Consider the following 12,467-nt stretch of genomic DNA (forward strand, 5'->3'; position numbering starts at 1 on the left):
AAGAGGCAAAGAATGTCTAGCTAGTGAATTTCATTAAGATTGGGAAAAACGTGGGCAGCCTCAGTGGCTCAGCTGTTTAGTGCTGGGTGTGATCCTGGAGGCCAGGGATCGAGTCCCACGTCGGGCTCCCTGCATGGAGCCTGCTTCTCCCTCTGCCTGTGTCTCTGCCTCTCTCTCTGCCTTTCATGAATAAATAAATAAAGTCTTTAAAAAAAAAAAAAAAGATTGGAAGAAACATTTTGAGACCGGACACTGTACTTTTTGAATCATTAATTATACAGGCCATCTGACTATTTCATAAGGCCATAGGATCCTTCCTTATCGGTAAGTCAATTTGTTACACCACCAATTTAAAGGTCAACCCGTATGGAACATCTGCCAAAAACCCTTATACCAACATTACATTTAATAGTGAAAAATTGAGTGTTTTTTCTCCTAATATTAGGAACAAGGCAAGGATATGCATTCTCTCTACTCTTATCCAACATAATGGTGGAAGTTCTAGCCAGAGCAAGAAAGCAAGAAGAAGTAAACGGTATACATATCAGTAAAGAGAGGAAGAAAATTGTCCCTATTTGAGAGGACATGATTGTCTACATAGAAAATCCCAAAGAATCTACAATAGAAGTCCTAGAATAAACAATTCAGCAAGGTCAATGACTGAAGATAAATATACAAAAACTAATTATATTTGTATAGACCGCCAGTGAACACATAGAATGAAATTAAAAATACCAATTATGATTGCTCAAAAAAATGAAACTAAGGCATAAATGTAACAAAACATGTACAGTACACTTTTATGCTAAAAACTATAAAATACTGCTTAAAAAATCAAAGATATAAATAGAGAAACATACTGAAGATTCAAAGTGTTAAAGATAGCAGTTATCCCCAAATTTATATGCTTATATATACATGTATATATGTGTGTGTGTGTGTATAAGTGTGTAGGCTTAATGTAATTCTTATCAAAATTTTAGCAAGATATTTTTTAAGATATAGACAAGATTGTTCTCAAGCTTATATGGAAAGTCAAATGAACAGGAGAGCTAAAACAATCTTGAAAAAACTAAAGTGGAAAGAAGCATTTTACCTGATTTCAAGGCATATTATATTGCTAATACCACAAGACTATGGTATTAGATCAGTGGAATAGAATAGCAAACATAGATCATGGAATACAATAATGAACCCAGAAATAGGTCCGCATAAATATGCCAAACTGATTTTTTGCAATGGTCCAAGAGCAACTCAGTGAAGGAAAGACAGCCTTTTCAACAAATGGTGCTGGAACAGTCAGATACCCACGGCTTAAAAGGAAGGAGAGAAGGAAGGAAAAAGGGAAGGAAGGAAGAAAGGATCTTATACTAAACTCATATACCCTATACAAAAATTAACAGAAAATGACTATGGACTTAAATGTAAAACAAAAATATGATTTTAAAAGCAAAAAAACACCTAGGGGAAAATCTTTAGGATTTTCTAGTCAAAGAATTCTTATACTTGATACTAAAAGCTTGATCCATAAATGGAAAAATTGATAAGTTGGGATTTCATCAAAATTTGAAGCTTCTGCTCTGCAAAAGACCCTGTGAAGGAGATGAAAAGACAAGCTACAGACTGGGAAAAAAAATATTTACAAATCACATATCTGACAAAGGACTATTATCTAGATTGCACAAAGAAATCTGAGAGTCCCACATCGGGCTCCCTGCATAGAGCCTACTTCTCTCTCTGCCTGTGTCTCTGCCTGTCTCTCTCTCTGTGTCTCTCTTAAAAAAACCTTAAAAAAGAAAAAAAAAAAAACACATGGCCAAAAGACATGAAGAGAAATTTCACCTAACAAGATACACGGATGCCAAATAAGTACATGAAAATATATTCATCATTAGCCATTAGGAAAATGCAAGTTAAAACCACAATGAGATTATTCCTATGTACCTATCAGAAAAGCTAACCTAAACACTAATGACAACATCAGTTTCTGATAAAAATGCAGAAAAGGTGGCTCACTTATACACTGCTGGCAAGAATGTAAAATGGGAGAGGACTCTGGAAAACTTTGACAGTGTCTGAAAAAAACTAAGCATGCAATGCTGCTACTACTACTACTGTACAACCCAGCAATTGCACTCTTGGGCATTTATCCCAAGAAAATGAAAACATATGTTCACATATTCATATATACATGAATATTTACAGTTTTATACATAATAGCTAAAAACTGGGGGGAAATCCAGATGTCCTTCGACAGGTTAAACTGTAAACCTTCATACTCTGGAATATCTCTCAGCAACAGAAAAGTATAAACTACTGATACAGGCAACAACCTGAATAAAGCTCCAGAGAATTACACTGAGTGAACAAACTAATCCCAAAAGGTTACATATTGCATCATGCCATTTAGACAACACTCTTGGAATGACATAATTATTAGAAATCAATGGTTCCCAGGGGCCATGAATTAGGGTTGGGAGGTCGGGTGGTGGAGGTGTGTGAAGAGGCAGGGTGACGTGAACGTGCCTATGAAAGGGCAATGCGATGGAACTGGTGCACATCCTGACTGTATCCACGTCCACATCCTGACCGTGACACTGCAGCACAGTTTTGCCGATGTTACCACTGGGGGAACCTGGGGAGAGAAGGGGAAGCTGGGAAAGAAGAGGCTGGCATCTCTTGGTATCGTTTCTTGCAACTGCATGTGAATTTACAATGATCTCAAACTAAGAAGCTTAACTTTTAAAATAGTAAAAGTAAAAATAAATCAATCTGAGACTAAAATACAGAGATTAATCCATAAGAAATTTAACTGAGCGATTTTAAGAAATGTTGGCTTCATATATAAATTACACATAACACACTCATTTTATATAAATATTCTTCCAAAGTGTATGTCCTCTAATACTTTTCTTTTTTTTTTTTAATACCTATTTTTCTATGGGGAAACCTCACCTTACACTCTATGACCCCTGCAGCCAGTCAACAAAAGTATTTTTTTTTTTAGATTTTATTTATTTATTCATGAGAAACACACACACAGAGAGAGAGGCAGAGACACAGGCAGAGGGAGAAGCAGGCTCCACGCAGGAAGCCCGACACAGGACTCGATCCCTGGACTCCAGAATCAGGCCCTGGGCTGAAGGCAGTGCTAAACCGCTGAGCCACCTGGGCTGCCAACAAAAGTATTTTTGACTAAATAAATATATATATATATTTGACTACCAATTGACAAATGCAGACTTTTCAAGGTTCCTTATAATATTTTTTAAATCATTTTTCCTAATGAACTATCTTGGGTCACAACATTAACTGAATGGTTTCTCAAAAAATTAACATTGCTTCCTGTTTCTTTTGCCATGAGGTCTTAAAACTATAATTGCTTAAAATCACAACACCCATACTCACAACCACATACGAATATCTACAAATATCACTACTTTTCCCAGGATACTAGTGCTAACATTTCTGTGACTGTATCCTCCTCCTCCTTTTTCCTCTACTTTAACTCAACACAAAATCTGACCCTAGCCACAGTGGCCCAAAATGACCTGGAAAATTACGTTTATTTTTTCTGGCAATGACAACCTGTGCTTGGAAATATAAAACTGTTATTCTGAATAAATTTCAAAGTTCCAAAGTACTAAAATTACTTTACTGAAACAGGACAAAATGAGCTGTTGCTGCTAGGGAAAGGGATTGTTAGCCCAGAAAGAACAGTGTGCTCTCCAGCCCTTGCACCACCACTTCTGTTTGGTAAAACAAACAACTCTAGTCTCTTTATTTTACTTTGTGTTCTGTGGGAATAAATATCTCCTGAAGCTAAAATCCTATTACAAGTGTTCATGTTGTCACCGTCTGAAAAAACAAGAGCTCAGTTTTACTTTTGCAAATAACTGATTTTTCCATTAGTTTATTGGAGTTATTTTGACTTCTGCATATGTCCTCTCGCAGAAACAGCAAAAGGAAAGGTGTCCAGAACGCCTGGGTGGCTCAGTGGTTGAGCGTCTGCCTTTAGCTCAGGGTGTGACTCCGGGGTCCTGGGATCCAGTCCCACATCGGGCTCCCTGCATGGAGCCTGCTTCTCCCTCTGCCTGTGTCTCTGCCTCTCTCTCTCTCTCTCTCTCTCATGAATAAATAAAGAAAATCTTTTTTAAAAGGGTGTCCATTGCTTTTTTTTCTGAAAAGAAAAGTCCACACATCTCTAACATCAGTTGACATTCAGAAGGGGAATAAAGAATTGTTACTTTGCAGATCTCGAAGTATTGTTTCCGTTTAAACTAGGGCAGTAAAATCCTCAATTAGAACAAGTGCATTCTGCTTTCAGGATGCTGGATGAAAATTCTAGCAAAGCTGTTCCATACTGGAGGTCAGAGACAGGTGGGGGTTAACTCAGCCTAGAGAGAAGATTTAGAGATATGGTCTAAGCACTCGCAGGAGTGAACCGTAGAGTCTAGCAGCAGGCGAGGGGGGCAAGTGTGGTCCTGCTCTTCAGCCCACGGACCTATTTTACGTTTTCTGCCACTTAGGGATATGGATGTCGGAGGTGCATTTCATGCTCAGAAATTGTGAGTAAAAGCAGAAAGATTTAGGGAATACAAGTCAAAAGATTATCTTACTCTTTCTTTTCTAAGATTTCCTAAGAAGATGAGACCAGGGTAGTTATTTTAACAACTGTAGGCTTCTAATCAGGAGATGGATTCTGTAACTCTAGCTGGTTGTCATCAGCATTCTCCACACCGCCCCCACCACCTTTATGTTTTCTTGCAGCTCTTTCAATTACTATTTATTTTGCTATTAATAGTACAGTATGGTACATTTTCATTCTTTATCATGCATCATCCATTTACAGATTATATAGCAAAAGTACAAAAAAAAATAGGAAAGGCTCACCTTTTCTTCCCTAATTTCTACACTAACCTACCTTGCCTATATATACAACACACACACACACACACAGAAGGAAACACAGCAGAAAGAAAAGCCTGCATAAAAACTTACATGAAAAGCTAAAAAGAAAAATTAAAAAAGAAAAAACCTTTGAAGAACCTGTCACCACATACTGATCCACACACCTCACCCACTTATTTATCTAATAAAGAAATGAGCACAATTTCAAAGCCACGGTGGAAAAAATGATTCGTTTTCTTCACCTTAATAATGAAATAGTCCTGGAATTGTTGAATCACTAAAACGTACACCTAAAACTAATATAACACCATATGTTAACTGCATTGGAATTAAAATAAAAGCTTAATATAAAAAACTGAAAAAAAAATAATGAAATGGCTCTAATCTGAAGTATTCCTATTACCATTATAAGCTGTTTATTTGTTCAACATGGTTCTGTATGGAATGACGCAGGGAAGCTGACTACATAGACATACTGCTGATCAGTAAGCAATTTAACAAGTTACATTATGGACAATCTAGATGAATCACAGGAAGGTAAGAAGTTGTGGAAAACAAATAATTGACTTATTCTTAGACTGTGCTTCAATAGGCTGTGGCTACATGTATGTATTTTCTTTCTTCGCTTTATAATCAAGTATCCAAGAATAGTGTCTAGCACATAATAGACACTTGATAAATATTTGTGGTATAAATGTATCTAACTTAGGTCTGAAAAAGTACAGAGTTGCACTTTACATTCTAAACATTCAGCAAGACAAGGGCGACAATCAGACAATCAGCGTAATTATCCAGGGACTCAGGCAGCTGAGTTTCTCCCGATGTCCCTTCTCTGCACTGTATGGACAGCTGCCTGCCATTCCTGCCTCGAGAATATAACTGTAGACTTATGAAAGGTTGGGTTTTATCATTTTTAAACAATTATACAGTACCTTAAACATGAAAAAAAGAGCATTCTACAACTCTCATAAAAAAGATTGTCAAACTAATACACTCTTTCATGTATTCAAAACATTTACATTGTTAAACATTCTCTGACTTGGCCAGCTTTTTCTCACCAGTAGGTTTCTGTTACTTTGGCCTAGGATGCCCTATTCCCCATCTGTCTATAGAAATACTCAGCCTTCAAGGGCCAATTCCAGTTCTATCTCCCACATAAAGCTCCTCCCTCCCTCAACCATCCCAAAATCATGGATTGCTCCCCCCAACTCTCCATTATCAAAGAAAATACTATCGCAAATGACACTTTTTAAAAAGACTTTATTTATTCATGAGAGACATAGGCAGCAGGAGAGGCAGGCTCCCTCTGGGGAGCCTGATGCAGGACTCGATCCCAGGACCCCGGAATCATGACTGGAGCCGAAGGCAGACGCTCAACCATTAAGCCACCCAGGCGCCCCCCCCTTAATATGACATTTAAATTATACACTGTCTTTTAGAGTTATTTTCTCATGCGATTATATATCCTTTTCCTTGGGATTTGTAGTATGGGTATTGTTTCTTTCAGACTGTTTTGTTCTGTTTCTTTTAATTTCTACTATACTGGCCTAATACCTGGAATGAACTCAGCTGAGAGAGAGAGGAAGGATATACCATGTCTTCAAACATATATAAGCACCATTTCTCAGATAGTATAGCATAGCTAAGCTCTCTCTATGCTTAATGGCTCTTATATGTAACTTAAAAGGTAAAGCAAATTAAATGCAATGGTTTAAAAAGTCTTTTTCTGGGTTTTTTTCTTCCAGTTCCTGCTAGATTGCATTTTACATAAATCTGAAGGACATGCAGCAACATTAAGCATCAAGTTAAATCAATGGAATGATTAATGCTAATAGGCAGCCCAAAGCAACATGCACAAAGGATAAAAGCATATCTGAGGGATGACTGCAATTTTTAATTAAAAAGTAACGGATTGGTGGTTAATTAAGAGTTGACTGTAGGTTTACTGAAAAACCTCAATGATTAATGATAGTTAATGTTTGAGGTTTCAATACACAATTTGTCAATCAGTTTCAAAGAGGTATTTTAAAAATTAAACTCTTAATGCAGGCATTGCCAAACAAAATACAGGATAAATGCTTCAGCCTGAGGGCAGAAATGAACTCACAGGGAGGAGAGCAGGATAGAAACTTTTAAATTAAAATTGATTGTTAGCCAAATTCAATGAGTAGTTGATACATATGAAAGGTTTTAAAACAGTGCCCTGCCAGGTACATGATAAGAGGCAAGAATCGAGGTGAAACTGAAATAGACCTTTATATGGAGAGACAAACATTTAGCATCACAAAAAGTCACGAACTAATTGTAGTTTCTATAACGGTTTACCACGAATTATCTGTTTTGTAAATACAGACTAAGGTTCACTTAAAATTTTAAAACAGGCCCCTGTATTTCCATTTTTTTAAGATTTAATTTATTTGAGACAGAGAGCACAAGCAAGGGGAAGGCAAGAGGGAGAGGGAGACTGCTGAGCAGGGACCCTGATGTGGGGCTCAATCCCAGGACTCTGGGATCATGACCTGAGCCCACCCAGGGGCCCCTATTTCCATTTTTTTAAAAATAAGGTTTCTTTTTTTCTTCTTCTGAAAAGCTGCTAGACAAATATTAAAATATAATACGTGGACATTCCAGAGGCCCTCTTTTCACAAAAGCTCCACAAACTTGTCAAATACTGTGCTGGAATTACAGGTGTCTTCCTTCACAGGTTCAACATTCTTTGCACTGAACTGAACTCTACAATCTGGCCATTATGGTTATTCCCCTTACTACTCCATCAATTCATTGCAGATCCCCCAACCAAAATGTGTGTAAAACCTCTGAAATCATTCCCCCAGGTTTTAGAGCTATCTACCTTAAAACGTTCTTAATGTTACACTGTGACAACCCCATCTAATATCATACCTTTTGGATTTCTTCAGGTAATGCATGCATGGGGATGTGACGATCCATAATTTCCCAAAATACAGTGAGGGAGTTCTGAAGTAAAATAATCTAAAAACATTGATGGCAATAGTCAGAATTAAAGTAATGTGAATAGAATTCAAATTAAAAGTCATAAATTCTTGGGAGTAGTCAGAGATGAATGTTGATAACTTTTAACAGTTATTTTATCAACTCAATGTTAGAAGGTACAACTAAAACTTTTCTCAGGTATTAGGCCAATAGAACAGGAAAGAAAATAGACAACTGAATTAGAAAACTTTTCTTTCTTTAGAACATTAGAGTCTAATTGTAATTTCTGTGGGGCTTTTCTACTAATTATTTGTTTTGCAAATAAAGAATAAGTGTCACTTAAAATTTCAAGCAGGCCCATTTATTTCTGCTTTCTTTAATAAAAGGGGTGCGGAATCTAAAAAGCTAACAGAAAAATATCTAAAGATAGCATTTTAGTCCTGCAGATAAGAAAAACAATTGTGACATAAATGCTGGTTTAAAGGATGAGTATGAAAAAAAAAACAAAAAAACAAAACAAAAAAATAAATAAATAAAGGATGAGTATGAAAAAAATAGTTATCAAATTAAATATCTTATGCAGGCACTAAAGACTGATCAAAGCATGAGAAGTGCTCACTTAAGATGAACATATACATAATTTTATGCTGCTATTTTAGTATATTTTCACTTCTAATAAAAGAATTCAACACAAAATTCTATCACTACTTTCATATAACTATACAAGGTGAATGGAGGAAGTACTTTCGGTTCTTTTTTTTTTAATCTTTCCCAAATACGGAGAAAGAAAACACAGCCCGGTTTCATGAGAAATGTTTATATATACATCTGAGGAGTGAGGAACAGAAAGGGAGCAGCAGAGTAAGATGACACAGGCACAATCCCAAAGCAAAGAAGAAAGTCTGAGGGCCAGGGGTAGTTGACAAGGAGCAACCTGGGAGTTCAGGAAAGGAAACTGTCTTATCTTTCTGGTGGGAATGGGGAACTAGGGAAGGCTTCCCGAGGCTGTTTGCTTTCCATCAGATTTTGACACAAAGATAGACAGACCGGAGAGGCCTAGTACTCTATCAGAGACAGCAACCCCAGCCACAGCAAGTTGTTAGGGAAACTGTAGTGGACAAAAATTCTTGTAGTGGCAGTATTTTTTTTTTTTTTAATTGTGCAGCCACTGGTGGAAAGTAAGTTCTCCATCCCGCGTTAGCACAAAGCTGTCATTTTAGTGAGGTGCTGTTTAAAACAAATAACTAATGAGCTGACTTCCCATATAAACATGATGTGTGTTTAATGTGGAGTTAACTATGGGGGTAAAGTTAACTGACATACCCAACGAAGGTCCATATAGCCAATGACATAATAACCTAAGGTTTGGCAGACTGTCTCTGATGTGGCAAGAGCTCATTATCCGCAGAAGGCTCATTATTCCCTCGTCTGTCATTTCACAATGGACTCACCATCAGTAAAATAATACAGCATCACTTTAATTAAGCTCTAGTGGGAGTAGAATGTTCCCTAAAACCACCAACTAAATCTCCTTTTTATTATTTATTTATTTATTTATTTATTTATTTATTTATTTTAAATCTCCTTTTTAAATTCCACCCATAAAACTATTTTATGAGAGCGTGGATCTAGAGACCGTATAAACAAGGGACCAGCGGAACAGTTTTTGTTTGGCGCCTTCTTGATGTCCTCACTATATAGCAGGTGGGGAAATCTGGTACGTTCTGAACATTTAAGAAAGAAAGAAAAAAAATCTAAAAATTGAAATACTGCCAACCCAGAAAATGTCTCCACGATGCAGAAAGAATTGCATTGTTTTTGTTGATGTTGAGTGAGCAGTTTCATTAGACTGTGATGCACATCAGAGCGGGTCTGCTAAAGAGACTAGAAAGACAGACAGAAATCCCAAGTTTTTTTTGTTTTGTTTTGTTTTGCACAGCTGTGGAGACACAACCCATTGCATACACGCTCTCGGGAGAAATGGCCAACTCGTCCTCGATGCAGCCTGCTACACACGGGGCCGTGGCTGGTTGTCAATTCACGGGTCCTGGAAGGGGCGGTCTGCGATGAGGTCGAGCTGAGGGCGACGGCTCTAGGGCCTACCCACCTGCAGCACGGAGCCCCCGGCCCCCCAGGTGCAATCCCAAGGCACAGGGATAGCGCTTCCCGGATGGCTGCATTTCCAAAAAAAAAAGAGAAAAAGGGGGCTCTCACGTCTAGAAACCCCTCCTGGGTCATTAAAAAGATTTCCCTGCGTACCCGAGGGGCAGAGGGCGCATGCCCGGGGCAGGCAGGCTTGCACTAGTCTGCGCGTTGCAGCAGGTCACGGTCAGGCCTTCCCGTTCCTACAGGTGACCCTGGCCCCGGGCGCACCTGCCTAAGCGCTTGGGGACCCGCCGCCTGAGCAGGAGCAGGAGGTGCCGGGAACACGGGGACGCCCCGGACCGCCCGCTGCCCAGCCCCTGGCTCGCCGCAGCTCGCGCCCGGCTCTCGGCCCTCGGGTCGCGGGCTCCCCGCCCCCCCCGCCCCGTGGGAACCACCCAAGCGAGGTCAGGGCCCGGGCGGCGGGCTCACGCCCCGAGGCGTCCCCGAAGCGGCGGGCGCTCCGGCCCACACCGCCGCAGGCCTCCGGAAACGCGGGCCTTCCCAGCCGGTGCCCCCGGGCCGCCGCGGCGGGGGGGGGGGGCGGGGCGCGGGGCGGAGGCCGGGCGGGGCGCCTCGGCTGCGAGGGGCGTCCCGGGGCTGGGCAGGCGGGGCGCTCACCTCCGGCTCCACCCGCGGCGCGCACGGCTTCCCCGGTCTCCCGGGAGACCGCGCCGCACGCCGGCCGGACGTCAGGGCGCGGTGACGTCACGGCCCACGCCGCCCGCTGACGCAGAGCGGGGCTCCCTGGCCACGCCCCCGGCCCGAGCGCCGGCGGAAGCGGGAGGGGGGGGCTTGGGGGCGGGGCGTGCGGGGGCTGCGGAGGAGGACCGGAGCGTCCCCAGGCCGAGGGGGACCCGGGGAGGCCTTCCGGGGGGGGCGGGGAGACCCTCCTGCACCGAGTGGCGGGGAGACCCTCCTGCGGGGCAGAGAGACCCTCCTGCATGGGGGGGAGACCCTCCTGCGGGGGGATGGAGACCCTCCTGCGGGGCAGAGACCCTCCTGCATGGGGGGGAAAGAGACCCTCCTGCATGGGGGGGAGAGACCCTCCTGCATGGGGGGGGGGAAGACCCTTCTGCGGGGGTGGGGAGGCAGAGAGACCCTCCTGCGGGGAGATGGAGAGACCTCCCTGCACGAGGGGGAGGCGAGGGGGGGGAGACGACCCTCCTAAGGGGTGGGAAGAAACCCTCCTAAGGGGTAGGGAGAGATCCTCCTAAGGGGGGATGGAGAGACCCTCCTGCACGGAGGGGGGGGAGACCCTCCTAAGGGGGGATGGAGAGACCCTCCTAAGGGGTGGAGAGGGACCCTCCTAAGGTGGGGATGGAGAGACCCTCCTAAGGGGGGGATGGAGAGACCCTCCTAAGGGGTGGGGAGGGACCCTCCTGCACGGGGGGGGGGAGACCCTCCTAAGGGGGGATGGAGAGACCCTCCTGCACGGAGGGGGGGAGACCCTCCTAAGGGGGGATGGAGAGACCCTCCTAAGGGGTGGGGAGGGACCCTCCTAAGGTGGGGATGGAGAGACCCTCCTAAGGGGGGATGGAGAGACCCTCCTAAGGGGTGGGGAGGGACCCTCCTGCACGGAGGGGGGGAGACCCTCCTAAGGGGGGATGGAGAGACCCTCCTGCACGGAGGGGGGGAGACCCCCCTGCGGGTGCCCCCGCCCACGGGCCCCTGGCCCGGGCCCCAGCCCTCCTGGCAGGCACAGGCGCGGCCGCTGGAGGTGCTGAGCCCGAAGGGGTGCGGGGCGGTTCTGCCCCTTGGCGTGGCCGCGAGGGCGCGGGGAGGCCGTGGGGACGCTCACCCCGACCCCAAGGAGTCAAGACGCAGGAGCCTGGCCCGAAAGCTCTCTTGAAAACCCTAGTTGGCGAGTGATGGCAGAGGCTGCTCAGCTGCGGGACGGGACGTCCTTCCTTCCTCCCTAAGACAGTGCTGAGGGATGAGCTCCTCCCGAGAGGCAGGCACCGGCCCCTCGGCCCCTCGGTGGGGTGACGCTCAGTGACTCACGGGGGGGGGGGGGGGGGGCAGCTCTTGGGGTGATTGTCATGACTCCTGAACCGTCCCCATCTCTCCTTTGTGAGGATTCCATGAGGTCGAAAATGCAGCTGTCACAGGAGAAATCACCGGTGGCTCAGGGGCAGAGAAAGACACTTGCTACCATCAAATGAAGGGAGGTTGAGTATAAACACAAAGAAAACCACAGCCTGCAGGTTTGGGGGTGCTCAGCCCAAGTGGCCTTGGTAGCTGCCCACCGATGAAAATGAGAGCATGCAGTGCCCCACTCTCCCAAAGGCCTTGCTGCTCCAGGCACGCAGAGTGGAGCTAGGGGGACCCCGGCCGGCGTGTTTGCCCCAATGCCAACTACTGACTTAGAGTCTTCACCCCCTCAAAGAGCATTGTTGGTAATCTAGGGAACACGAGCAAGAAGAGTATTGGAGAGAGAATTAAAGGGAGTAGAGGAGACA

The 12,467-nt window shown here is 43.7% G+C and overlaps 1 protein-coding gene across 10 annotated transcripts in view; it reads right to left on the bottom strand.

Moving 5' to 3' along the window:
- The window catches only part of LEKR1 (leucine, glutamate and lysine rich 1), a 170,536-nt gene extending 158,591 nt beyond the window's left edge, over positions 1-11,945 (bottom strand). For 2 of the 10 annotated variants that reach the window (XM_072792167.1, XM_072792165.1), the window contains exons 1-2: positions 10,123-10,342; positions 7,813-7,902 (exon numbers count right to left, since the gene is read on the bottom strand). In XM_072792167.1, coding sequence (XP_072648268.1) covers positions 7,813-7,902; positions 10,123-10,142 — 110 coding nt within the window. In that variant the 5' untranslated portion in view covers positions 10,143-10,342. The other 8 variants (XM_072792163.1, XM_072792162.1, XM_072792166.1 and 5 more) reach the window with 8 other exon arrangements.
- Between the last annotated feature and the right edge of the window lie 522 nt (positions 11,946-12,467).

This window comes from Canis lupus, chromosome 22 (assembly GCF_048164855.1).
Source record: "Canis lupus baileyi chromosome 22, mCanLup2.hap1, whole genome shotgun sequence".
Taxonomy (NCBI): Eukaryota; Metazoa; Chordata; class Mammalia; order Carnivora; family Canidae; genus Canis; species Canis lupus.